Here is a 27,555-nt window from a genome sequence, read left to right on the forward strand (position 1 = left end):
TTTTATTACATAGATTTTACTTCCATTGCACATGCATCCATGCCTCTACCAGCATTATGTTCAGAATTATTCCCTGTATGTTTGATATTCCCAAAACCTCTATCATGCTTCAAACATAAAATATAGTTAATCTTGCATAAACATATGGTAAAGAAAAGATTGAAATAAGCATATGTTTCTGCAAAACAAGTAAGTACATAAACTTTAAAGCAATTTTCAGATACATACAGTGGTACCTCAGTATTTGACTGCTCTAAAAGTTATAGAATTTTGTACTTGATACATTTTATACAAAAAAATTGTTTTGGTAATTGACATTTGTTTGGTGCTCAACGCACAAGCTAGAACTTCTTGATATCAGCTGCTTCATGACTCCCTGCCGTTTCCAGCCCAAAAAGAGGGTCACATGTTATCTGTGGCCCTATGCACATCCTCTTGCGTTCTTAGTTTTTCTGTGGTCATTTTGTATATTTTTGTGCTTTTCTTCTAATCATGGATCCTAAGTAAAAGAAGAGTAATAGTGTTGAGCAGAAAAGAAAATTGCTTACACCACCAAGAAAAAAAGAGGGGGAAATAGACAAATATGACAGCGGCATTAGCATTACTGATTTACTAGAGAATACAGTGTGCCTAGAACAATATCATTAAGAATAAAGAAGTGTTCCCAAACACTTGAAGTTGAACACTTGAACTGTTGATTTTGGTAAACAAAAACAAGAAGCAGTGGATGACATTGCATCAGAAGGTATGATATGTGAAAAAGTGAAGGACTGTTATCTTACCTGAACGGTAGTTCTCTGTGCTGCGGGAGAATCCAAGCATGCGTTCAACTTCAGTTTGTCTGTCCAGTGATAGAGTTAATTTTAGAGTCTTTTAGCCATGCCTCCCGACTTAACTGCCTCAGTTTCTCAACAAAGATGTGGATAATAAGAAGACTTTGACAACCTGATGCGTGTTTCGACTTGATTATCTTCATGTAATCTGGATGTGGACCCAGACTTTTGGGTGGAGCTGGATTCTCCTGTAGCACACAGAGATCTACCGTTCAGGTAAAACAATGGTCCTTCTGTGCGCTGCTTGGAGAGTCAAAGCATGGAATATGCCCAAGCTTAATGTCCTATGGGCGGGATGACAAACTGTCTGGGGCCCTGTCAGCTTCATAGATTGCTTGTAGGACCCTGCCCAAACAATGCCTCAGCAAATGAATCAAGTTTATAATTTTTGATGAACGGCAGTGGGGTGGCCCATGTGGGTGCCCTACACATTTCCTCCACTGAAGCTTGATTAGCCCAAGCTGCTATGGTGGTTCCGCTGCAAGTGGAGTGAGCCGTGATACAGCCAGGTGGCTGTTTGGATTGTTGTTCATAGGATAGCACAATGCAGGCCCTCAGCCCTTTGCCAATAACAGTTGATGACATCTTGCCCATGGAGACGGCTGAAAGGACACAAATAATGATTCAGTTCGATGAAAGGAAGCCATTCTCTTGATGTAACATCGAATCGTCCCTCTGACATCCAAATTATGCCATGGTTTTTTGGTGGGATGAGTGGCATTGTGGCAAAACTCAGGTAAAATTACTTCCTTAGACCTGTGAAAATGAGAGTTTATTTTAGGGATGAATGATTGGTACAGTATGAGGATGATCTTGTCAGGCCGAATGATGCACAGGTTTTCTTGGACAGACAGAGTTGCCAGCTCTGAAATACACCTTGCAGAAGTAACTGCCACAAGGAAGGCAACTTTCAGTGTCAGATGGATTGATGAGAGCCTGTAATACCAGGAAAAGATCCCATGTGAGATATTGGTGAATTACAGGTGGTCGCAGATTAGCTGCACACAGGAGGAGAGTAGACGCAGATGTCTTGAGAGAGTGCAATTGGAGCCTGATCTTAGAATTGTTGATAAGATGGTGATCTGCCTTTGAACAGTGTTTGGGGCAAGCCCCTTGTCAAGTCCATGTTGAAGGAATTCGAGCACCTGAGGAATGGAGGCCGAAGTGGACTTGATGGAATTGGAGCACCACCTGCAGAAGGTGCCCCAGGTTGTGTCGTAAATGTGGATAGTAGAGTCACGTCTGGAAGCCTGTATGGTCTGGCTGACCCACCCAGAGAATTTCCGTTTTCTTAGGTGGTCCCTCTCAAGTGCCAGATTGTTAACTGAGGTTCTGGGTAGTCTAGCACTCCCTGGCTGAGAGATACCCTGTCCTGGGGTATCCTCCATGGGTGGGAGACCAGCAGACTGACTAGGTCCATGAACCATGGACGTCGGGGCCACCTCTGCTGTCTTGATGAGGATCTTCCTGACCACTTGTGGGATGAGAGCAAGCAAGGGAAACACATACAGGAGAGCTGGTAGCCATGGGCTACAGAGGGCATCGGTTCCTTCTGCATCTTTTGTCGGAAACCTGGAGAAAAGCTTCGGCATATGTGTATTCTCCGATCAGGCGAACGGATCCACTTGTGGTCGGCTGAATATGTCGGAGAGCTGTTGAAAGAGGTCGAGATGAAGTCCCCATTCCTTGTGTTCAATGGTAGACCTATTGAGTCAGTGTGCCTGAGTGTTGGTTGTTCCTGAGATGTGCTCAGCTCGGATGGATAGTAAATGAGTTTTCCCCCCCCCTCCAGACAGTTTCTCCTCCTCCTGCATTAGGGCCTTGGAATGAGTGCCCTCTTGGCGGTTGACATGGCCTTGGTGGCCACATTGTCCCTGAGCAGGAGGATGTGTTGGCTGAGAACTCAATCCCTGAAGCGGTGTAGGGCTAGGTGTGGGGCCCTCAGTTCCAGCCAGTTGACGCTGTTCTCCAGCTTCTGTGACCAACACCCTTGAGACAGTTGTGATTGAAGGTGTGCCCCACAACCAGACAGGCTGGCGTCTAACGTCACTGTTGCCCGATGTGGTTCCTTAAAGAAAGAACCTTTCTGTATCGTTGGAAAAGTCCACCAAAGAAGCGAAATGCAGATTTGTGGAGAAATGTGCATCTTGATGTAGGAGTTGCTTCTTTTGGTTTGCTGGTGTGAAAACAGGAGCCACTGTAATGATTGGGCATGCAACCTTGCCCAGGGAATGATCGACAAGCAAGAGATCATTTTCCCTAGCAGGAGGGGAAGTTGTATCAGTGGCACTTGGCATTGCGATTGAATGGAGGTGACCATCTGTCGTAGATTAGAGGGACACTCTGCAGGCCAAGGTGTCGATCATGGCCCCTAAGTGCAAGAGTCTGCTAATGGGCTGGAGATGACTCTTCTCTATGTTTACGAAGGAGCCATGATTCTATAGGACGAGCATCATGATATGCATATGCCGGTGTGCCTGTCTTGACAGATGATGACTGGATAGAATGTCGTCCAAGTAACATTGTACTCACACCAGTTGGGATCGGAGGTATACTGCTACTGCTGCTAACAGTTTTGTGAAAGTCCTGAGGGGCGATGACAGGCTGAATGGCAGGGTATGATACTGAAAGTGGTGCCCTGCATAGTGGAACTGCAGGAACCTTCTGTGTGATGGTCTGATGGGTATGTGCAGGTAAGCCTCCCTGGGGTCTATGGACAAGAGTAGATCCCCCTCCCAAATGCTGCCTAGGATGGAATTTAGGGACTGCATTTTAAAGCTTTTGTATGCTACATGGGAGTTAAGCCTTTTGAGATTCAAAATGAATCTGCACCCCTCCCTCACCCCCGAACTCTTGGGTACTAGGAACAGTATGAAGTAGAATTCTAGACCTTCCTGACCCGATGGAACCGGTCCTATCAACTTGATGTCTATGAGGTGGCAGATCTCAGTTTCCATCAATTCTGTCTTTGAGGGATTCTTGGGAGTGGGGCAACTCAGAAAGTGGTGGGGTGGTGGAGAGAGAAATTCTATGTTGAGTCCCAGCCTCACCATCTGGAGAACCCAGGCATCCGTGGTCGTCTCCTTCCACTGGGGTAAGAAGTCCTGTAGACAACCACCAATGGGCAACGTGAGTCAATAGTCACTTTGCTCTCCAGAAGGGCTTGTTATTAACACCTTCCCCTGGTAATGTTGTCTGCCATAGGGCTTTTGCCTATCTCTCTGTCCTGGAACCTATTAGCCCCCTGGGAATATGATCTCTGAAACTGGGGACCTTGTGTTCCAAGTCAGCCTGATGAAAGAGTTGTTTGCGGGAGTATAGGGAGACACTGTTATTTGTATGCTTGCACTGGTCTGGTAAGACCTTTTTCTTATCTTTGGTTTCCAACAATACAGGGCCAAGGGCCTCGCCAAAGAGTTTATATCTTTTTAATGGGGCCAAGCAAGGCTCCACTTGGACTGCATGTCTGCCTGCCAATGGTGAAGCGAAGCTAGATGCCTGGATGTTACGTTACAATGCTCACAATGCAAACTTGGTGGCATTAAGGGTGGCATCCACCGGATATTCTGCAGTTGTCACCAGATTGTTTAAGTCCTGGCAGAGCCTGGAATCCTCTACAGGAATCTTACATAAAAGATATATTTATTTATTTATTAAAAGTTGCCTCAGCCACATGAGGGTGGTCCTATTAAAAAAAGAAGCTGAGGTCGAGGCCTAATAGCCCAGGACACAGCTTGGTGAACCTTCCTGAAAGAGGACTCTGCTCTCTTGTCCTTCGCCTTCAGCCCTTCTGTGAGATCAGAAGGAATAAGTGCTGATGAGGTGAGTGCGGCCTCAGGGGAATCTACCTTGGACCACTGTAGTAGGTTCTCCATTTCGGGAGCCACCAAATACAATCGTTTGTCACAGCCCCTGGGAGCTGGGATGGAACCTGGCTATGCCCATTGCCATTGGACAACATCTAAGAAGAGTTGGGGAGCAGGAATCTCATGCTTGGTCAGAGATTCCAAGAATACGTTATTGCCCTTGGGCGCCTTGGCTGGTGTTTCCTTGGCTGGCTCAGCTGAGATACGGGCCATCTCTGAGCTAGTGACCGGCTTTGCCTTGTGGAGCAGCGACTTGAAAAGTCTGGACCTAAAGATACTCACAAAGGCATGTTTGTCCGGAGTCATATCCTCATCTTCTGAGAGGACCTGCTCAGTAGCTACCTCCTCTGCTGCTAGTGCATCCTCACTTTGTACTGATGGTTTGGGAGAAGGGAGATTCTGAGTGGGAAAGAGATTATCCCTGCTCTGGGCCTGGGTATCTGGGGCCTGGTTCCTGATGGAGGCAGAGTTGCACTGCATTGAAGGGTCAATTCCACGGCTTGCAGAATAGCCTGGGAAATATATTCCTGCTGTTCCACAGAAAACCCTGCTGGGGTGGATCTAAGGTCAGCCAAAGACTCAGCCTCCCTGGGTTGCTAGGTAAGTCCTCGGCAGCAATGGGAGAACAATCAAAGGGTGCAAAATCATCTTTGAAACAAGCTGCCTGGAAACCCTGGGAGAGCAAAACGTCATCTGGGGGCCAATCCTGTGCCTCATCCCTGGCCTGAATAAATTCAAAGGCCTGCCTTGAAGGAGATGAATTATCCCTCAGCACCTTCTGCGCCCTAGCAAACTGTTTCTCCAAAGCCTTAAATCTCCTACTGGCATCTCTATCTAATGCAGAGGATTTGTGGGATGATGCTTTAGACCTGCCTGACTTGGTAGACCCCTTGGATGGTGCCTTAGTCCCTCTTTTCTTGGGGCTGGCTGAGGCCCAGGGAGATGGCCCAGGGAAAAGTTCAGCCACCTCTTGGCACTGATCAGCCATTCTTGATTGTCAGGTAGGCTGGCAATCAGGGATGCCCCACTTACCACCTCTGGGCCAGGCTTATGTTTTGTTCACCTCCGTAGGCTGTGTTCAGCCACAGCCTCACCAGCTTGGGACCAAGTACTTGGACAGGGAATGGCCCGGGGCTGGGTTAGGAGAGTGCCCAGGCAGCCTCATTCAAGGACACTGGCACTAGAACCACTCTTGATAATTTTGAAAATAATTGACATCCATAGTGTTGTGAGGTATGACAAGGCAGTGAATGCTAATAAAAAGGCTGCTTGTGAATTCACCTGTGATGGTTTTTATTTCCCACCAGTTTTTTTAACTGTGATGAGACTGAACTTTTTTTGGGGAAAAAATGCCGAGTAGAACCTACCTCACAAAAGAGAATGCATTACCAGATCACAAACTACTGAAAGACATCCTATTGTTTTGTGGGCATGCTAGTGGGGACTTAAAAATCAAGCCTCTACTATGTCTATCATAGTGAAAACCTGTAATTTTTCAAGAAGCATAATGTCATTAAAAATAAAACTCCATGTGATATGGAGAGCAAACAGCAAAGCTGGGTCATGAGGCAATTTTTCACCAAGTAGATGAAGTGTTTGGTCCCTCTGTGATAAAATATTTGCTGGAGAAAGATTTGCTTCTGAAAACTCTCCTACTAATGGACAATGCACATACCCATCCTCCGGGGTTGGAACATGACATTGGAGGAGTCAGCTTCATCACTATAAGATTCTTGTTCCTCATTACTACTCTCACCCAGCCCATGGACTAGCAGGTCATTTCAAACTTCAAAAAGTTTTACTCCAAGGCTTTTTCAGAAGTGTTCTGAAATAATCTCTGACACTCAGTTAACCCTCACAGAATTTTGAATGAAGGATTTCAATATCCTACCCTGCCTTAACTTTACCTGTTAAGGCCTGGAACAAAGTCTCTTATAAGACAATGAATTCAGTGTGAAAGAATTTGTGGCCAGAAACTGACTCAGAGAAACTTTGAATGGTTTGACGCTGATCCTAAGCCTCGTAGTACAGAGGGTACCATGATGCTTGATATTGTATCTTTGGTCAAATCCAAGGGTCTGGAGATCAGTGCTGTGGATTTTGAGTTAATGGAAGAATATCATGAAGAGTTTAGCACTGAGAAGTTGCAGGAATACAAAAGCAGCAACATGGTTAAAAAGATTTCTTCAGGTGAGATAAGAGAGGATATTCCCAGTTCCTTGATAAAAGAAATGTGTAAAAAGTTGGCAGAAGTTCAAAAGGGTGAACAACAGTGGTGGGTTACAACCGGTATGCCCCAGTATGGGGACACCGGTGCCTGCCAGGAGCACTGGGTACTGTTCCAGTGTGGTGCTCCAGAGGGCCCACCCACCCGTGCTTCTTTCCCATATTTGAGCTCTTCAGGGCTTCTGCGCACAAGCACGGAGCTATCTCGACCCCTTCCAGTCAGGCTTCAGACCCGGTTACAGCACAGAAACCGCTTTGGTCGCATTGACCGATGATCTTTGGAGAGCCAGAGATGGAGGCCATGCCTCCATCCTGGTTCTCCTCAACCTCTCGGCGGCTTTTGATACCATCGACCATGGTATCCTTCTGCGACGACTGCGGGAGGTGGGGGTGGGAGGCACTGTGTTACGGTGGTTCTCCTCCTACCTCTCGGACAGGTCGCAGTCGGTGTTAGTGGGGGGGCAGAGATCGACCCCTAGGCCCCTAACATATGGGGTGCCGCAGGGTTTGGTCTTATCCCCCCTACTATTCAACATCTACATGAAACCGCTGGGTGAGATCATTCGGAGGCACGGGATAAGATACCATCAATACGCGGACGATACTCAATTGTATCTGTCCGCCCCGTGCCAACTCAATGAAGCGGTGGATGTGATGAGCCGAGGTCTTGAGGCCGTTATGGACTGGATGAGGGCTAACAAGCTTGTACTCAACCCGGAGAAAACCGAGTGGCTGTTGTGCTTTCCTCCCAATAATTCGATCACTGTTCCATCGCTCAGGCTGGGGGGTCAAACTTTATACCCCTCAGAGAGGGTTCGCAACTTGGGAGTCCTCCTGGACCCACAGCTGACTTTTGACCACCATTTGATGGCTGTGACCAGGGGGGCATTTGCCCAGGTTCACCTGGTGCGCCAGTTGCGACCCTACCTGAACCGGGAGGCCCTCACAACAGTCACTCGGACCCTTGTGACCTCTAGGCTAGAATACTGCAATGTGCTCTACATGGGGCTGCCCTTGAAGAGCATCCGGCGACTTCAGCTAGTCCAGAACGCAGCCGCGAGAGTGATTGTGGGTGCACCTCGGTTCACCCACATAACACCTATCCTCCGCGAGCTGCGCTGGCTACCTGTTGATCTCCGGGTGCGCTTCAAGGTGCTACTTATTACTCATAAAGCCCTTCATGGTAGTGGGTCTGCGTACTTGAGAGACCGCCTCCTGCCAATTACCTCCCTGCGACCAGATCACATAGATTAGGCCTCCTCCGAGTTCCATCTGCCAGTCAGTGCCGACTGGCAACTACACGGAGGAGAGCCTTTTCAGTAGTAGCTCCGACCCTTTGGAACGATCTCCCCGTGGAGATTCGTACCCTCACCACCGTCCAGACCTTCCGCACAGCCCTTAAGACCTGGCTAGCCCGTCAGGCCTGGGGACAAAGATAACTGTCCCCACCCGAATGATGAATGAATGTTGCTTACTATTTTACTTCTATGTATTGTTGTGTCTATTGTCTGTATACCCCCCCCTTATTTTATGTAAGCCGCCCTGAGTCCCCTCAGGGAAAACGGCGGCCTATAAGCATTAATAAATACCTAAATACCTAAATACGACACCTGCACAACACTCTACTGACCAGCTGGAGTGTCACGGAACATTGCAGGCGTTAAGGATGCATGTGCGTATTGCACGCATGTGCACACATGCTGCATGCATTCATGTGGAAGAAATATCATCTGGGCAAAGCTTTGACAGAAATGAGCTGAAATGTGAATTTATTCAATGACCAATTTCACTTTCAAGGAACTCTGAAAACAAGCAGAATGTCAGATGCTGTGGTGCAAGTTGAAAAATGGCAGAAAAGAGAAAAAACATCTGATGATTAATGTTTTTATTGGTGGGGAACTCTCCTTCCAAGTAACACTCTGTGTAACTTCTCTTGCTGTTCACTCTTCCCCAAAGAGCAAAAGCCAACTCTGGGTGCTTCAGGGAAGGTCACAGGGAAGCATCAGGAAGACACCAAGATCTCTGTTCACTCTGAGCAGAAAGTAAATGGGTCAGAGGAAGAAGAGAGGCTAGGAACCTTGGCGGGACTATCAAGGGAATGACCCAGAGGTGGGTTGCTACTGGTTCGCACCGGTTCGGGTGAACCAGTAGTAGAAATTGGGACTGAGTCGCTGAACCTGTAGGGGTTGCAGGCTGGAATGGCCTTTTCTGCTAGATCCCACTGAACAAAGAGAGGCACAACAGTGTCAGCGAGGCTACTCATGAGGAAGTAGGCTCATCCTAATGTTTAATAAACTAATGAATTATACCAACACCTATTTAACCCAACACATGGAGCAATGCGACATTGGAAATAGCAGCTTGTTTTTTTCTGCTGTGCATGTGCTCCAATTCGATGAGTCCAGTTTTTGAGACTTCAGATTTGTGCTGTGTTGACTGCATGTTTGGATTCCAAACCTGCTTCTCTCATTTTGGATTTGTGCCTTGACTTGGATTTATTGTGTGTAGATCCTGGATTGTGCCTGAATTTCAGATTGGACTTGTGGATTTGTGCTTTTGCCTGTGGACTTTATAACCCTGTGTCTAGTTTGAGCAGGCTTGGAACTTTGCAGTTGATGTAAATAAAGTTTTTAAAACTCCCTGAGAGTTCGTGCATGTGGACTGGAACAGGCCAATCCCATTAGGACATATACTCTTTTCAGTACAGGTAAAATTAAGTTTTTATTTTATTCAATCTTAAATACAGTATTTATTAACTTTTACGTTTATTTCTCATGTAATGATATACAATCCTATTTTTACTTAAAATATGCATTGTCTTTATTTCAGGAACACATAAAACTTATTCACATTATTTTTATGGGAAAAATTTGTTTGGTGCTTGTCGTTTTGGCCTCCCAGAACCAATTAACGATGAGAACTGAGGTATCACTGTAAATGTAATTTTTTACAAATTAGTATTTGTGTCTTGGAAGAAAACTTTCAAGTGGTTCAAAAAAAGATTAAACGTACTAGGTAGTTAATATTCATATGTGCATTTGAAGAGGTCATATAACTAAATGAACTAAATATCTGGTGCCTAATAGAATTTTCCAAATATTTTTAAAACTTTGTGTGTGTGTGTGTGTGTGTTACATTTTGTTATCTACCTTAAATGAAAGGATTTATCTAGGTATCTAATTTTTTTGAGATACATTTTTAGAAAAGGAAAATAAGATTGTTTCTTATATGACCTTTTTTTGAGATGCTTAATATATTTTACTGCGGCGAAAGAGATTTAGATTCAAATCTCATCTAATCATGAAGATCACTGGGTACCTCAAGTGAGTGCTGATTACTGACCTAGTGTTAATTTTGGTGTTAATGTCTGCTAGCTGTTTTAAAACCTAGAGAGCAGAGATTATCTGATAGACCAATTAGTGGATTATCTAGATAATCAAACACTAGACCAACAACCAAAAAGTAAATAACAACCTGATGAAGGAATCACCAAGAATACTTCCACCAGCATGTATATATAAATAGATAGCAAGCTCCACTCCTAGTACTAAAAATTAAATTACTTAATCAGATAAGGAAATATTTGCAAGAAAACAACCAAGCTCAGAGAGCACCTAGGTCCTCACTCATATATATCCAACCCTCATGTTTCTTTATACTTTTATACAGTACTTCTTGGAACAATACAGTTTCAAGTACTAGATTAATTGATTATATACAGTGATTTATAAATTACTGTAAATTACTTAAATATTGCTTTGAATTAGTAGAATCAAATATCAATAGAGCAACATCATTTCTTTTTGCTCATAGCCCTTCTCATGAAGGATTAGGATAATTTATATTGAAAACTAATTGCAGTAGACTTGTTTATCAAAATCAGAAAAACTATCTTAGCCATATATTCAGTGAATTGATATGTGAGTGATTGTTATTACTTTAAAAGCTGCTTCTTGATTCTGTTGTGTACTAAAAGGTACAGCCAGAATGCTTTATGTAGTCCTGTTTGCTACATGTGTCATACAAGAATAACAAGGTAATATCTATAGATTAGAAGAAAACAACTAATTCCATGTTGACTAATACTATATAAATGATCTTATTAAAGTGACATATGGAAAACTTCATCCAGAATGCCTTCTCTTATAAAATTCTGTGCCCAAAAGATGATAACATGGTTGAAGATTTTAAAGACTATTTTAGCCCAAACTGTGATTCTCCAATATATATGTTTGGTAATATTGAAAACTGCAAAGGAAGAAAGAAAATATAACAGCATCTTTCCTTGTGCTGCCGGTATTGAAGCACTGATTGACTTTCAGGTACAGCAATATCTATGTGGAATATCTATTTTTCCAGCTAAAAAGCAAGTTTTCAGTATTAGAATAAACTTTATTCCTAGCATTTGTCTACAGCACTATCTTGCTTAGCAATAGAAATTTTGGGCTTAGTTGTGGTCATAAGTGAAGGACTACCTGTATTTGTACAGTAACTATTAATAAACACATGTTGTCTTGAGTAATTAGGTTCCAATGATAGTTAAATCAGTTTCCACGGTTGGTTTTGATTGCTTAGTGCTATTGAATGTAATATGGGCAATATTCCAGTCATCGAGAAATAATACAACTATAGGTTGCCAGTGGTACAAAATGTTTTAATGTATCTGCAATGTTGATACAACAGCTCAACACATTCGCATAATTTTTCATTCTGAAAGCTTGGCAAGTTTTCAAATTCAAGGCAGTCTCTTCATGCACAAGCATTGATTCAGGTTTTTTTTTCATACATACATTAAAATTTTTCATCCCATCTATGCCAATCAGTCCTCAGCTATTATAAAAAAGTAACTGTTCTAAATCAACAACTTACTGGACCATACTGGATTTCACATACAAGCTTGTTAGTGTTAGTCTACATTATATTTCTCATTATGTTCTTAAAAGATATTAATTTCACAAGAGATAACATGCATTAAATTATCAGGTAGCTATATGTCATTTGACTAAGCAGGAGCTATTTTATTAAAAAAAATAGCTCACCACATACGTTAACACAGTAAACTTACCAATACAAGATTTTGAGTAATCATGTGCTCCCTATCTCATTTGTTTTTCAAAGCAAGTCTTACTGGAGGCACGTTATTTGTTTAAATTAGTAATAGTCACACTGACAATTAAATTTCTGCACTTGTAGATACCCACATGTTGCAGCACACTAGTAAACAATGTACAGAACTTCTTTGGCACAATAAAGCATTTCCTCATAGTCCTCAAAATTAGAGGTCCCTGTAAATATGAATGTTTTACACAAGATTGTATTAATATACTCAACCATTGCCAGTAATGCTGGAAAATAAACTCTTACTAAATAGAATTGCACTTCAAAGTTTAAATTGCAAAGCTTCAAAAATTAAATAAAGTTTACTGTTATCATAGCTATTTGGCCCTCATTTTAAAATTTTATTACAGAATAAATAGCAAAAAATAGATTTGAATCAAAAAATTGCAAAATACTTAAAACATTTATATGAAAATCTAGTGTAATATTTTCTTAGAGGTTTTAGAATGAACCCTTATTAATTGTAATATTTTATTTGCAGATTGAATCTAGTGGTTAAGAATATTTTTCCTTTATACTGGATTTTAATTTTAATTGTTTGTTGAAAACATGAAAAATATTGTTACGGAGTTGATGTGTATCTTTGTTTTCAAAGACAGTTATTAAACACAATATTTTAGATTTATGGAAACAAAAAAGAAAGCATTTTTAAAAATTGAGTTGACATTTTATAAGTCTTAATGATAAATTAAGGAATGCCACTTGAATGCAGACACAAAAGCTTCTTTCTGTTTAGACTTGTTCAAGAAGGTGTTAGTCCAGGACTTGTTATCTCTGTTGTAGGGCTTGCAAGACATTCACTTGATTTCAAGCTGGTGAGAGATTTGTAACTTGCAACTGATGTCAAAGAACCACAAAGGCCAAGTAATGAAGGAGTGTCTTCTTTCCCTATTAAAGAAAGTTTTAACTCTTAGTTTAATAGTAATAGTAAACACATTATGAAATGTTCAAGGCAGGATTAAATTGTTCTCCTTTCTCTAAATCTTTTACCCAAACCGCTGCTATTTCAAGAAAGAAAGTAGCATTGTGTACTTCACCAATTGCTATGCCTATGTTTTTCAACATTTTTTTCTTTTTTTATCTTAGCCTGTTTATTTTCAAATCAGCACTTTTGTTGAGATACTAACTGTGCTATATCCAAATGAGCTTAGAAAGGTTAAATATTTATTTACCCTAGACAACCCATGACTCCTTTACAAGACTGCTCAGCTTTACTCCAAAGCTACTTCCTCATCCCACCAGGCAGAGGCAGTGAGCTCTTGTGGCTAAAGAAAAAAATCTCAATGTTTTTTGAAGATGAGCGAACACAACTATTTTATTCCACAAGACAGAAACCAATGTCAAAAGTGTTTCAGTCCAGTCCGTTTAAAATATCAGACTTACATTGAAATGTAGGTTTAATTTGTTATGTTACACAAACTGTCTTGCAAGTTTACAATTCTTTGAAAATATTTTTATGACACCTTCATATTAATTTCAGACCCCACACTATAATCAATACCAGGACAGATGCTGAAGCATTGTAATTTGTTCTCAAAATCAAAGTTGAACAGATAGCAAAGGTATTAGATAGATAGAAATATTGCATAAATTTGTATTATCTATGAAAACTATATAATTATACCTATTCTCCAAAAGGTAAGAAAAAGCAGGATACTGTATTCCAAATACTCTAATTGCATTATTCCACAACAATATATAAAAACCGGTAATATTACAAATCAGGCAAGTTTAGTCTCAAACCTTCATTAGAGACCAGAAAACTAATATGTAAGCAGATTAGAAACCATACATTTACGCTGCTATTTATATTAAATTAATTCAACTGAATTTAATTTTGAATTGCAGATTTGTAATTCTTAAGCTATACGTAGAACAACTGTATAGTCTTAGGTATACCTGGAAATTAGGCATTATACACAGATATTTGGGGTTGTTCACTTTACCTTCACTAAGTAAATTTAGTCCATCTTGCTTCCCATCTGCATCTGGTGGATTACTTGGATCCAGGGATGTCTGAGAAAAGCTTACATCAGCAGAGAGCTGATCCAGGCTGTGATAACTCTTTCTGCAATATCAGTGACAATTCATTTCATTATTTTTGAACTTTTGAACTTTTTTTTCACAATTTTCTAATTCCAGTATATCTTTTTATACAACTATACATTCTTTAAATTATCTCCCCTGCCTTTCCCCAAAAATGTATAACACAATATAGTACATAAAATTGGAAAAGGAGTTAAGATCATTAATACTATACTAATTTACTCTAAATCCAGTCCATACATTTTTTTAAAAAAAATTCACATTTAAAATTTTTGCTTGTATTTCATTCTGATTTTGTATTATTTTAATGGTAGTATAATATATTTGCTCTTAAGTGTTGGGTTATTTGATCACTTGAAAATTTTAATATATATGTTTATATATAACTAGCTACAGACTTATAATTGTTCCAGTTGCTATCAAGTCTTAGTATTTATCAAAAATATCTAGATAATTTAACTGAAAGGAATACTTTTTCTAATAATACTTTCAAAAATATCCCGTGTTATTAATATTTCATTGTATCTTGCAGTTAGAAACATTACCAAAGGCAGATACAGTAAAACTTAACAAAAATAATTACTCATAACAGTTATATTATCAATGCTATACGAAGCTAAAATGAATTGTAATACCATAGAAGCATATACGTGTCACATTCAAAAATCCCCCATCATATAAGCAGGATACAACTAGTGCATTATTATTTATGCCCTTTTGTATCATTTGCCTATCATGCATTGAATTGATACACTGTTATAATTGGATGATACTGATGTGTTTAGTCTTACACTTTCCCTATATATACTTCTTTTTTTGTATGTATGCACTCACAGAAACACAAATTATGCTAATTGGTTGAAATATTTTGTCTTCAAAAATAAAACTACTAATTTATTAATCAACATTAAATATGCATTTAAAATAAGGTTAATACAGTGAAAGATCCTCTTTGAAATATATTAAATTCATAACAAAATATTAAGAGTTGAATGTTACTTTCAATATGTTGAATGTATAAAATTGTGGAAGGGTCATTAGCATATATGTTTTGGCTTGCTCCAAAATGGTCACTTTTTGGTAAAATATTAATAGATATCTTAATAGCATATTGGAATTCTACATATCAAGCATGAATTGCAGCTAGAAATTAATGAAAATACATTCAAACCTTATTTAAAAGCCTGGACTGATGAAACATATCTACTTTCTACTATCAGCTTGCTCGGTATTGATGTCTAGACAGTTTGATTATATTTCTTCATATGGTCAGAGTTCGATTTACTCTTTAATAACTTTAATGCATTTTATCATGAGTATTCAGAAAAATATTTTCTCCATTTATTTTTGTTCTAGTTGTGTTTTTTTCTTTATTGTAAGCAATAATTTAAAAAAAAAACCAGTCCCAGTCTTTGTTAAGGGATTTATGCATTTTAAAAACATTACTTAACCAAAAATGGAAACTTTAAACCTTAACAGCAGTCTATATAAACGTAATCAGATCCAATTTTTTTAACCTGTATGTCGCTTAGATAAAAAAGGTGCTATCTGAGCAAAGGGTTACCCAAACCAACATCTCATTTATATTTCAAGTCTTTTTCCCAATCATAGTTCTAAGTGTAATTAATCTTTAATATAAAAATTAATAGAAAATAATAAGCACAGCTAATTTATCACTTGCTTACCAATCACATATTATTTTAACCATGCCAATTTGAACCTATTGCCATTACTACTTCTTTCCTTGTTGTCTATCTTGTTCTTGCCTCTCACATAAAGCCAGCACATGCCATGTTGCAAAAGCAAAGATTATCAGCTCATCTCATTTCACAACAAAAAAATATGTTCTTACAAAATATTACATTAAACATAGTTGTAAATTATTTCAATTATTTTTCTTGGAAAGCAAGGCTTAAATAGGAGATAAAATATAATAACTAAGCTATCAAATACCTGATAGTACTACTAACCCTAATTATTATAATCCATTCATGACCAATATAAACTCTGGGCCTATGTTGGCATAAGTGGAGGGTTAATAATTAAATGGAATTCTATAAATCCGAAAAAAACAAATGAAGTTCTTATACATTATCAACATATGGCTATCTATGAAATTCAGAGCTACTAGATGACTAATTTAAATTATTTAAATAAAATTAGACACATTAATGGAGGATAGATTTATCAATGATTATTAATTATGAATACCTATATATTATTCATTATTTCCAAAATAATTCTAAATTGTGACTAGTAAAATAAAAGGTGAACTGTCACCTACGTGTCCTGTTTTGAGGTTTTCTGGATTCATGTAATGTTCAACATTGTACTGCAAGAAATAATAGGCTGATATAAATAGGCTTTGGGCCTTATTGATAAGGATTTATCTTACTTTCTTACATACTAACGAAATCAAAATAGAATTCCTAAGTTTCAAGAAAATGTAGAGAATCTTCCAAAACATATGCATAAATAGGTTGCTAATATTATTTAAAACTAACTTTAAATGTGTGTCTTAAAAAATTATGTGTCCACACTTTCATATCAGCCAGCAAAATATGATAAGCTGTAATGGGTGAACTACAATTTATTAATGAGGAAATCTATATTTGTTCCAAAGAACTCATAGAAACAAGTAACAACAAATTTTAAACTATGGTTGAGATAGAATAAGCCTGTATACTACTATACATATTTTGGTACACATTTTGTTACTAAAAATAAAATACCCATTTTGATAGCATGTGCATTAATAATAAACAACCCCATGTTAAACAGTCAATAATATCCTAATGGGAATTTGTACCCAAAATTAAAAAGCATAACTTCTATGATCTTAATTATTGCAGTGTACCATATTGCCCCAAATAATTTTGGTTCCAACAATTTTAGAAAAACTAATTGAAGATTTTAGGAAAATCTAAATATTTGTTCCAATGTTGAACTATTGCTCAATTAATCAAATACAAGTATTCTGTGATGCACAATATACTACAATATGCTTAATTATAACCTTGTCAGATTGGGCTAACATGCAAATTTAAATTTTGAAATGAAAAACAATGCAAACCTGATGTAAAATTTAAAGCGTACCAAAGCCTTAATGCTGAACAAAGTATAGAAATCTTTCTTATGAGTTGGGGAATCTGTCTACAATTCTTAAGCATTATATATGATTCAGTATGTTTCTAATTATGGTTAGTAAAGCCAAGCTTGGAAAAGGAAAAAGATTCACATAAGAAAAAACACAAGACAGGCAGTATCTGAACAATTTGCAATCCTTCCATTATGCTCACACAGGTTTGATATATTTCTCAAGGACAGCCATTGTCACATGCAGTGCTCTCAAAAATTATGCAATGTCAAAATAATTGGAATGTTAGTTTTGCTTCCCATCTTTTTAATATAGCAGATAATAAATTTTCTGAACAATTTGCATGGACAAGCAAAATTAACAAAAACAACCTATTTACATAGGAAGTGATTTACATTAATTGTAAATCACTTTGTGCACACACAACAGTGTAAAAATTGTATATTGGATACTATATAAACTATTTGTATTATAGCACTCTACATGTGTTTTAAGGTAATGAAATATTTATCACAAGTCTTTCTGCACTGTTTTAATAATTAGGCATTCAGCAACTTTTGGTTGTCTGCTGAGATCTAAAATTCTGATGGATGAGATATGTGTGTGGAGGAAGGTGAATGAGATTTCTGGGATTTTAGGAGCACTGCACAAATATATCAACTTACTCATCCCATTGCTTATTTTGCTTTCCATAAAGCAGCGTATCCAAGGCAACAGCATTAACATCCAGAGCTCCTGGGGAAGGCCACTGATTGGTGAGATGGGTAGTTAATTCTTGTCTTGATCTTAAATCATTATTCTTTAGCACAGTTCTGTGAACACATAGTGAATTTCATGCCATTAAAAGTAATATCTTAAAATAAAGGAAGAAAATAGGCTGTTCTTGAAAGGTTTTCCAGCTAGCATACTAAAGCATTTTCTCTCAAGAGATTTCTCAATGAAAATTTTGCTCTTGAAGAACAAAATTGAATTCACATGACACTAGAGTAAGGGATGTTTTTCTTGTATTCTACAAGAACAGATGATCAGTCAATTATAAATATGGAACTAAATACAATAAATTAAAAATGCTTACATAGTTTATCACATTTGATGCTAAGCAAACTACCAGTATACATTAAGATTGCTAATTTAACTGCTAATTTATAGAAGAGCCCTCTCTGTTTCTCTACCTTTTTTTCAGAAAAGTTATTTCTGAATCAAGAACAGCTGATGTGAAGTAATGAAGTATATATTCATATTTATTTCAAATGGGGGGTGCAGGATTTAAATGCTGCTTCATACAAATACGTTGCTGCAGCAAAATTAAGATGTATAGGTTTCTATATGGGTTATTATGGCAATAGTAGCATTGTTTGGTGCCTTAGCATTTTCTTTTAAAAATAACAATATAATTTTCATCCAAACAAATAGGCTACATCACATTTTGCAATGTTATTCTTACAAATTTGAAAAAAGGTTTAAATATTTTGGGAGTTGTATGTGTCTATGCATTTAATATATAGCTACATACATAAACACATACATCATACTTTCATTCCTATGAAAAATGCATTGAACTATATGTCACAAAATCTAAAATAGCAAGAAACCACCCTAAGGTACAAATAATTTTTCCCAATTTCATGACTGTCACTCTTAGTCAGAAATATCAAACCTCAGTATGCGTCTCAATAAAGGCTGTCACTTGGGAAAGATTCAGAGTGTTTATAACTAATAGTACAACCACAGCTTTATTACTTACCAGTACCATACTATGAATTCTCCTATTGGGTAATCTCCTTCACATATCCCTCTCTATGGAATGAGTTCTGATCACCACCTTGACGACTCAGATCTGTTGAAATTTCAAATGTCATGGATGTAAGCCCATGTGGTGTGTTAGTTGTCTTCTTATTTCATGTTAGTAGATAGTGTTAGAAAGTCCCTAAAGCAAGCAAACTAACACAAACACAGCATGCTGAGGAAATCTGAGTTTGCGGATTTATGGAGGAGATAACAATAGTAGAATTCAAGTTACTGATACGCAGTCTTTCTGCTGATCATGGTTATTTGCCAGGCTTCCATTCTGGGACTCTCTCCCAATAAGAAGGAAAAGGGAGCAGTGCAACAAGTGTAAAAAAAATCCAGATCATATACTATGATGGCCTCATTAAATATCAGTTACATCTAAATCACTATTTTTTATCTATGTTACCACAAACCAAATTATTTTTCTCTCAAGTAATGACTGAAATAGTTTTCTCTTGAACCTCTTGAAACATTCAAATGTCAAAATTTCTAATTTTGGGGAAAATGTCCAAATCAGTACTGAAGAAATTTTGCATCTAGTATTTTGTTTGTATGCTGTTTCAGCTGAACAATTCTTAATTTCAAAATATTTCACACTTTTTTACTTTTAAGGTTATATAAACTATTGGCTCCTTAAATAAATTCAGATTAATTATGTCATTTTCTTTCTGCCAGAAACATTTGAAAATGTTATTATAATTTATCATTATAATTACCATTTATATTATATTATGAAATTATAATTTCATGTAAAGGTATTCTTACAATGTTCTATATAGAATAGGCATCCAGTCTTTGTGAAAACTACAGACTACAAATGGTATAAAATGGTGCAAGTAGATTGCTATCCAGTATACAATACTTTGATGCTTGCACCGAAAGGTCTACACTGGTTGTCAGCTGCCTACTAGCCCAATTAAGATGCTGGTGCTGATTTGTAAACCGCTCAACAACTCATGGCTTGGTCTCTGAGAAACATCTGACAATGCTCTCTAAAATAATGCAAATGCAGCTGCAAGGAATATAAATCTGTCCATTCCTCATCATCCAGTCACAGCTGAAGAAGCTTCATTTGACACACCCACACCTGTAACCTTATAAGTAGAAGAACACTGATATTGATCCTAAACTCTGCTGAAGATATTACCTAGCCTGGTAAGGAAACGTTCAGAAACCAGCCCATAAGCTCGGACAGTGAACTTCACCCTCATCCTACACCCTCATCCTACACCCAAGCTACAGATATTCATCACTATTGCAAATTTAAATCTACTCTAATGTCTTCTGGCTGGAACTTTTTAAAAAGAAGTATGGATTCAAACATGTGATAAAGAGATAGACAAACTTATGACTGGATTCAGAATTAAATGAGATGAGTTTACAAATCTTCTATGACAATAAAATCCAAATCTAATGATGATAACTTCACATCTTAAATATATAATTTATGCTCAACTAATGTAAAAAAATCTTACTAACAAGAAATCAAATACCTAGAACTTGTTTCCCATTAGCACACTATTTTAGTGTATGAGGTAGAGTCACAGGATTATAACTGCTACAATGAAAATAGTATCAATCCAGAGTATCTAATAAAAATGTTTTATCTAAGCAAGAAAAAATTAATAACCTACTCCTAACAGTGAGTGAGTGTGTATGTGTATGTATGTATGTACAGTATGTAAAGATCAGGGATGGGTTTCAATTTTTTTTACTACCAGTTCTATAGGCGTGGCTAAGTGGGAAGACATGTGACTAAGTGGCCATGGCCAACTTGACATTAGTCATGAACACACCCATTCAGTCACATCCCCCCCACCGAGCCACGCCCACAGAACTGCCGAAAATTTATGTTTTGCCAGCTGGGAGGTTGGCAAAGAAGCCTCGCTTTCCCCTTGGCCATGGCTCTCAGAGGAAAGAGGCTGGGATGCTGGCCCATGGCTCACTTCCCATCTTCTGCAAGGTGGCGGCAGTAGCAGATGCCAGATAGAGCGTTGGAAGGCAGGTCAGTCCCACTCGCTTGCCTGTCACTTTCCCAGCTGCCTGCCCAGCTGACCACGTGGCGTCCGGACTGCAGCCAGCAGGGAGGGGCACATGTAGGGCGACATGGGAAATAACTTGCTGCCAGAGGCTCCGCATGGACAGCAAACAAAGGGCACAGCAGCAGGGGAGGCTGGTTATCCCCCAAGCCGGCTCTTGGAGGAAGGAGGCAGGGATGCCAGCCCGGAGCTTGCTTCCCTTACCGCTTACCACTTCCGCCTATGCCAGATGGAGTGTTGGAAGCAATGCTGGTCCAGGTCGCGCTGGACACCGCTTTCCTGGCCAACTGCCCAGCTTACCGGGCAGGGCCCGGGCTGCAGTTGTTGGGGAGGGTGTATGTGTGTGTAGCAAAATAGAAGGGGGCCCACTGGCAGAGGCTATATGAGATTGGCTGTTCCCCAAGCCGGCTCTTGGAGGAAGGAGGCAGGGATGCTGACCTAGAGCTTGCTTCCCTTACAGCTCACCACTTCTGCCTATGCTGCATGGAGCGTTGGAGGCCAGGCTAGTCGCGGCCAGCCGTCCGCTCCTGGCAGGCCAGGAAAGTGGCAAATAAGTGGATGGTGAGAGAAGGGTACAGTGGTGGGGAGGTGCCCTGCCGGCAGCAAGTGAGCAGCCAGGTGGCCAGGCCCGGCCTGGCTTACAATGCTCTGTCTGGCATGGGCAGTGGTGAGCAATAAGGGACTCGAGCACAGACCGGCATACCTGCCTCTTTCCTCCGAGAGCCAGCTTGGGAGATGGCCAACCTCCCCACTGCTGCATCTTTCCATCGCTGTCCACATGGACCCTCTGCCAACAGGACACCTCCCATTTTGCCCTACGTGCACCCCCTCCCTGCCAGTTGTAACCCAGGCCCCGCCTGGTCAGCTGGGCCACCAACTGGGAAAGCGGTAAGCGAATGGGTGGGCAGCCCGGGACCAGCCTGACCTCCAATGTTCGGTCCAGTAGGGACAGTGAGGGAAGGGCGCAGCAGCGGGGGAGAATGGCCATCCCCCAAGCCAGCTCTTGGAGGAAAGAGGCAGAGATGGCAGCCTGGGGCTTGCTTCCCTTACTGCTTGCTTCCATGCCAAATGGAAAATTAGAGGCCAGGCCACTTGTTCGCCACTTTTCTACCTTCCCACCCTGTTGACCAGGCGGGGCCCAGGTTGCAGCTGGCGGGTGGGAGAGTTAGGCTAGCATGAATGCTGCTTACCTATATGTAGCAGGAGAAGGCAGTTCTGTGGAACCATGTGGCGAAGGCGAGGCAGGGCGAATGTCCGAGTGGGCCAATTCAGGGGCATGGCTGGCCAGCTGTCAGTACTGGTTTGGCAATCCAGGCCCAATTTCCGCTACCGGTCTGAACAGGGAGCAACCCACATATATATGGGACACAGTGGCTCATTGGCTAAGACGTTGACCTTGTAAATCAGAAAGGCTGAATAAACTCTGTAGCCAAGACCCTCAACTCCAGAACCAAACACCTAGCTGATAAAGACCACCTGAAAACTGAATTACACACTCTCACAAACATATTAATCTCCAATGGATTCCAAAGAAAAACAATTACCAACCTCATCCAAAGGGAGACTCCCAGAAACCGAGACACAGAACAAGACAACGGCATCGCCCTCCTCCCTTACATCAAAGGCACCACAGATAAAATCAGCAAAATTCTCCACAAATACAAAATCAAGACAGCCTTCAACACTGACCAAAAAATAGCCAACATCTTAAGAAACCCCAAAGACAAAATCCAGCTAGAAAACCAAGGAGTCTACGAAATACCATGCAAAATCTGCCCTGCAACAAACATAGGACAAACGAACAGGAGAATAAATGCAGGCATCACAGAACACAAAAACGCAGTAAAAGAAAAAGAAAAAGCTTCCTCCCTTTTGCAGCACCTTAAAGCTATAGGACATGAAATTAATTTTGAAGGAACCAGATTAATCTCCAAAACTGAACACTTCAACAACAGAATAATTATGGAAGCTATCGAAATAGAGAAACACCCCCACAACATGAATAAACATGACGATACCTCCCACCTACCAGACATCTGGAAACCAACCCTAATCAACAAACAAGCCCCACCCACCACCCAGGCCGTTACAACACAAAACAACAATGGACACACAGCCAGCACCAATCAACCAATCATGATACAACCACACAATCAATCATTCCACTTACTGAAAAAATGCCAGCACTTCACACACCCCACCCCACTCCACCAAGATTTATAGAAAGACGGCAGCTCTGACTACGCTTTAAGCTCAAAACCCAGCCTGAAGATGGCGAGTGAGACCTCGCTGAAACGTTGCCAAGACAATCTCAATCTTACATGGGAAAAGATCTGAATACAACAAGACCAGCATACCTACACCTGTGAAAATCTACGAATACACACACACACAAACACCTCTAATTTTGGATGTAGGGAAAAGGAAACTGAAAGCAAAATTAAGATTTTTGAGAAGTTGTTATGTAGACATCCATTTTCCAGAAAGCAAGCTAAAGGATGTTCAACTTAAAAACAAGACTGAGATGGTACTGTCATCTGAATCTGCAGGGTTTTGCTCCATCAGGATGTTTCAAAATACATAGTATTTCACATATTTCTTCAGAATGTTTATTACCGATATGCAGATGACTAATACAGAATAAAATATGCTAACAGAGCTGTCTCATATAACACAGGGTCCCAAAGACCAAATATCTAAAATTTTGTTTGAGACAATTCTGATTTACTCTGAAAAGCAGTTCAATCTTCATATTTTTCATTATTTCAGCTACATCAATTAAAATACATTGATGAGACATATTACAGATTACCTAGGGTGCAAAATCTCTTTGAGAAATACAACAGTAAGGTTTTGCTTCTCTTATTAAGCATTAATTAAATCTTCAGATAAGATATATGGTACAGAATCAGTGTGAAAGGTATTAGTTATATGAATATTGTTGCTAGTGCTGTTGCTAGTGCTAGTGCTCTCACATAAATGGGATAACATACCACAATCTAGATGAAGAATGATGTTTAAGATGGGTGACTTTTAATAACCACCACCAAACAGATCACACAGATCCAACAAAACCACTTTCAAGAATGCAGTCTCCCCCCCGCCCCCAAAAAAACATGATGCTATCTGAATAGAATCAGGACAGGACACAACTAAGGCAAAGCTCTTTAAATGAGGAATGGCAAGAGCCCAAAATGTAACTGTACAAACTATAATGCATAAAGTATAATTCAAGAATATCTCTTCAGGAAATTTCAAGACACCTGAGATAATCTCATTGCAACCACATCAAAGTAATTAGATGGTTAGCTTCCTTAAATATTGAATTATTACATCTATATAATTATTGAAATATAAATATTGAATTATAATATCCATACATATGCTTTATTTAAATTAAGTCTGCATATCAGTGATTGCAAGACCTCTGTAAACGTCATATGCTAAATCTCAATCTATCTCTCTCTCTCTTTCTGACACACTCGCACACACTTTTAAAATGAAGCTCATAGGAGGACAGAGAAAAATCTTACACAGTTCACCATAACTTCAACAAATAAGAATCTACAGCAGCTGTCTTAAGGAACCACTTTTGTGACAAATGACCTCTTAATTCAGTATAGCACAATCCAACATTTCCAGCTCAATTTATAAAATGAACTACAGAATATTTGGTTCCAATAAGTATTGTCCATCAGGCTCAGAATACAAATAGGACTTCCTAATATCCTCATTTAGCCAGATATATCTGAAATCACACTTAGAGCTTATTCCTCAAATCAGCATTCATGTGTAAGTACTAATATAACTTCTTTTCCCCATAATTTATCTTGTGAAATCAGCACAACATATACAATATGATCCAAAATTTATTTGTCACAGGGCAAACCAGAGAGGTAACTGAAACAGAGGTACTTAAGATAGGCAGCAGCAAAATAAATACAAATCCTTTAGTACTTGCAGATTAGGAACAATATATTTACCAGTTGTTTGGTACTTAATGGGTGGTATAGAACTCTGAACGTATTTTCCAAAAGATGAGTACCATAGTATCAGAACACAGCATCTGCATCACAATATACTACTTGCATCCTTTTTGTAGAGTTATGCAATAAACATCAGCTATATGTTTTAGAAAACTACATAGTAAATTTCAGCAATATTAAATGAGTTACTGAAACTACAAGAAGACACTTTACAGGCTTTTGAATGATATAACTAAGGTAAAGGTAAAGGTTTCCCTCACACATAAGTGCTAGTCTTTCCTGAGACTAGAGGGCAATGCTCATCTGTTTCAAAGCCAAAGAGCCAGCGCTGTCTGAAGATGCTGTTACTTCCCACCAAAGGTGGCTCCTATTTTTCTATTTGCATTTTTACATGCTTTTGAACTGCTAGGTTGGCAGAAGCTGGGACAAGTAACAGGAGCTCACTCCGTTGTGCGGCAGTAGAGATTCGAACCACTGAACTGCCAACCTTTCTCATCAACAAGCTCAGCATCTTAGCCAGTGAGCCACCGCAACCCTTTTGATTAACTAAGCAATGCTTATTCATTGAGATCCACTTCATATCTTTAGGTAACTTCTAATAACAGCAAAAAATAATTTAAACTTCATCTTCTTATGAGATAGGCTGGAGAAGGTATCCCTGATGGAGTATTTAATGAGCATGCCACAAGAGAGGTCACAAAAATACTGTTGTATTTTCTACTAAGATTAAAGAGAGAAATACAGAAAACAAAGCAATAATCTCCTTATGTAAGGGTGACATTTCTTACATACAAACCTCTATACAATACTGGACCAGACTGGACTAATCTGACCATCTACTTCCAATTACAGTTGCCTATCCTTGTGATGGCGAACATATGAGGTATGCCACAAGGTGGCATGCGGAGCCATTTATTAGGCAAGCGAGACTCTGCCCTGTCAGCTCCAGCGCACACTGACTTCAGCCTTCTTTTTTGGCCGTTTTTCGCCATCTGGAGGCTTCTCTGAAGCCTCCAGAGGGCAGAAAACCACCCAACGCGCAAATGCACAAACACACACGCATACAACCTGGCCCTCCAAGGTCAAACACAACCCTGATGCTGCTCTTAATGAAATTGAGTTTGACACCTCTGCTTTAAGTGAAACAAATAATGCACACCGGATAAACAGACTCCAACTTAAATCCGAGAATGGGGGTGGAAGAGAAATAGATTTTAAAAGATTGTTTATACCTTGCAGGTTCAGGTTAGTTCAAACCTCCAGGGATAATATTTAATGATACTAGGTCGAAGTTACTGTAACCTGAATACAATCAAAAGTACTCTGCATCAAACATATTATTTATGTCAAGCACAGGAATCCAAGCAATTGAAATAGCAATAGCAATAGCAATAGCAGTTAGACTTATATATTGCTTCATAGGGCTTTCAGCCCTCTCTAAGCAGTTTACAGAGTCAGCATATCGCCCCCAACAATCTGGGTCCTCATGCATATGGGTTTATTGTGTGCTAATACTTTTTACAAAAATCTGTACTATTAATGGTCAAAGCAAATTGGAGATAGATAAGGAGTCACAGAATTCAAGGTGGGCTGGACTTACCATATTTTTCAGAGTATAAGATGCACATTTTTCCCTCAAAAAAGAGGCTGAAAACCTGGGTGCATCTTATACACTGAATATGGCATTTTTTGCTTCCCGAAACCCCACCCCCTTCAACAATATGGCTGTGCATAACTTGTAGGAGGTTTTCAGAGAGTTCCTGGGAAGGGCAGAAATGAGCAAAAAACGGGCCATTTTTTGCTCAATTTTGCCTCCAACCCAGCCCCCAGGAGCGCTCTATAAGCTTCCTAAAAGCTATCCATGCCCATTTTGGGGGCAAAAAATGGGCCTGTTTTTGCGAAAAGCGGGCTGTTTTTGGGACGTTTGTAGAGTGGAAAAACTTTTTTTTATTTGCCTCTTCAAAACCTTGGTGCGTCTTATACTACGAAAAATACAGTAGATTTCTTGATACAAAGGCTTTCAAGATTGATGATGTGCTTAACCCTTCCCTTTTCATCTCCTACACTTTATTGACTATATCAATTTTCCATTTAGAAAAAGGAAACTGTCTGCAGCTATTCTACTGGATAAATACAGTATTGTATTTGTATTGTACTGTACTTCTATTGTATACAATTTATATATAATATAATAATATAATATAAAAGACTTCTGGAAAGTTGAATGAATGGAATTTATCTTTCTAAAAGGTGCATAGTATGACACTCTCTTTATCTCATTTCTAAGATCCACCATGCTATAATAAAAAGGAATTACAAATCAGTTTTTTGCTTGATAACTCATACCTAGAAACATATTTAAAAGTGGGCAAATTTTGGGTACAAGCCAAGAGTGGGGGGAAAAACCAAATACGCCGGACCAATGATGGATGCAAAGTAGCTTTCTTAATTTCTTTTTACTGTGAGCATGAGTTAAACTCTAAAATTTATTTATTTATTTTATCATTTTAGAGTTTGGGTTATTTTATGTTCATTTATATTATCATATGTATG

At 39.3% G+C, this 27,555-nt stretch overlaps 1 protein-coding gene across 3 annotated transcripts in view; it reads right to left on the minus strand.

Moving 5' to 3' along the window:
• Positions 1-11,558: 11,558 nt before the first annotated feature.
• RUNDC3B (RUN domain containing 3B) overlaps positions 11,559-27,555 on the minus strand; it is a 37,628-nt gene continuing 21,631 nt past the window's right edge. For 2 of the 3 annotated variants that reach the window (XM_014052199.2, XM_014052198.2), the window contains exons 9-11: positions 17,852-17,998; positions 13,990-14,111; positions 11,559-12,931 (exon numbers count right to left, since the gene is read on the minus strand). In XM_014052199.2, the coding sequence (XP_013907674.1) occupies positions 12,786-12,931; positions 13,990-14,111; positions 17,852-17,998 (415 nt within the window). In that variant the 3' untranslated portion in view covers positions 11,559-12,785. The remainder of the gene's footprint in view (positions 12,932-13,989; positions 14,112-17,851; positions 17,999-27,555) is intronic. The other variant, XM_014052200.2, reaches the window with a different exon arrangement.

Source organism: Thamnophis sirtalis, unplaced genomic scaffold, assembly GCF_051295495.1.
Source record: "Thamnophis sirtalis isolate CommonGarterSnake01/CBP01778 unplaced genomic scaffold, rThaSir2_p1.2 scaffold_4, whole genome shotgun sequence".
Taxonomy (NCBI): Eukaryota; Metazoa; Chordata; class Lepidosauria; order Squamata; family Natricidae; genus Thamnophis; species Thamnophis sirtalis.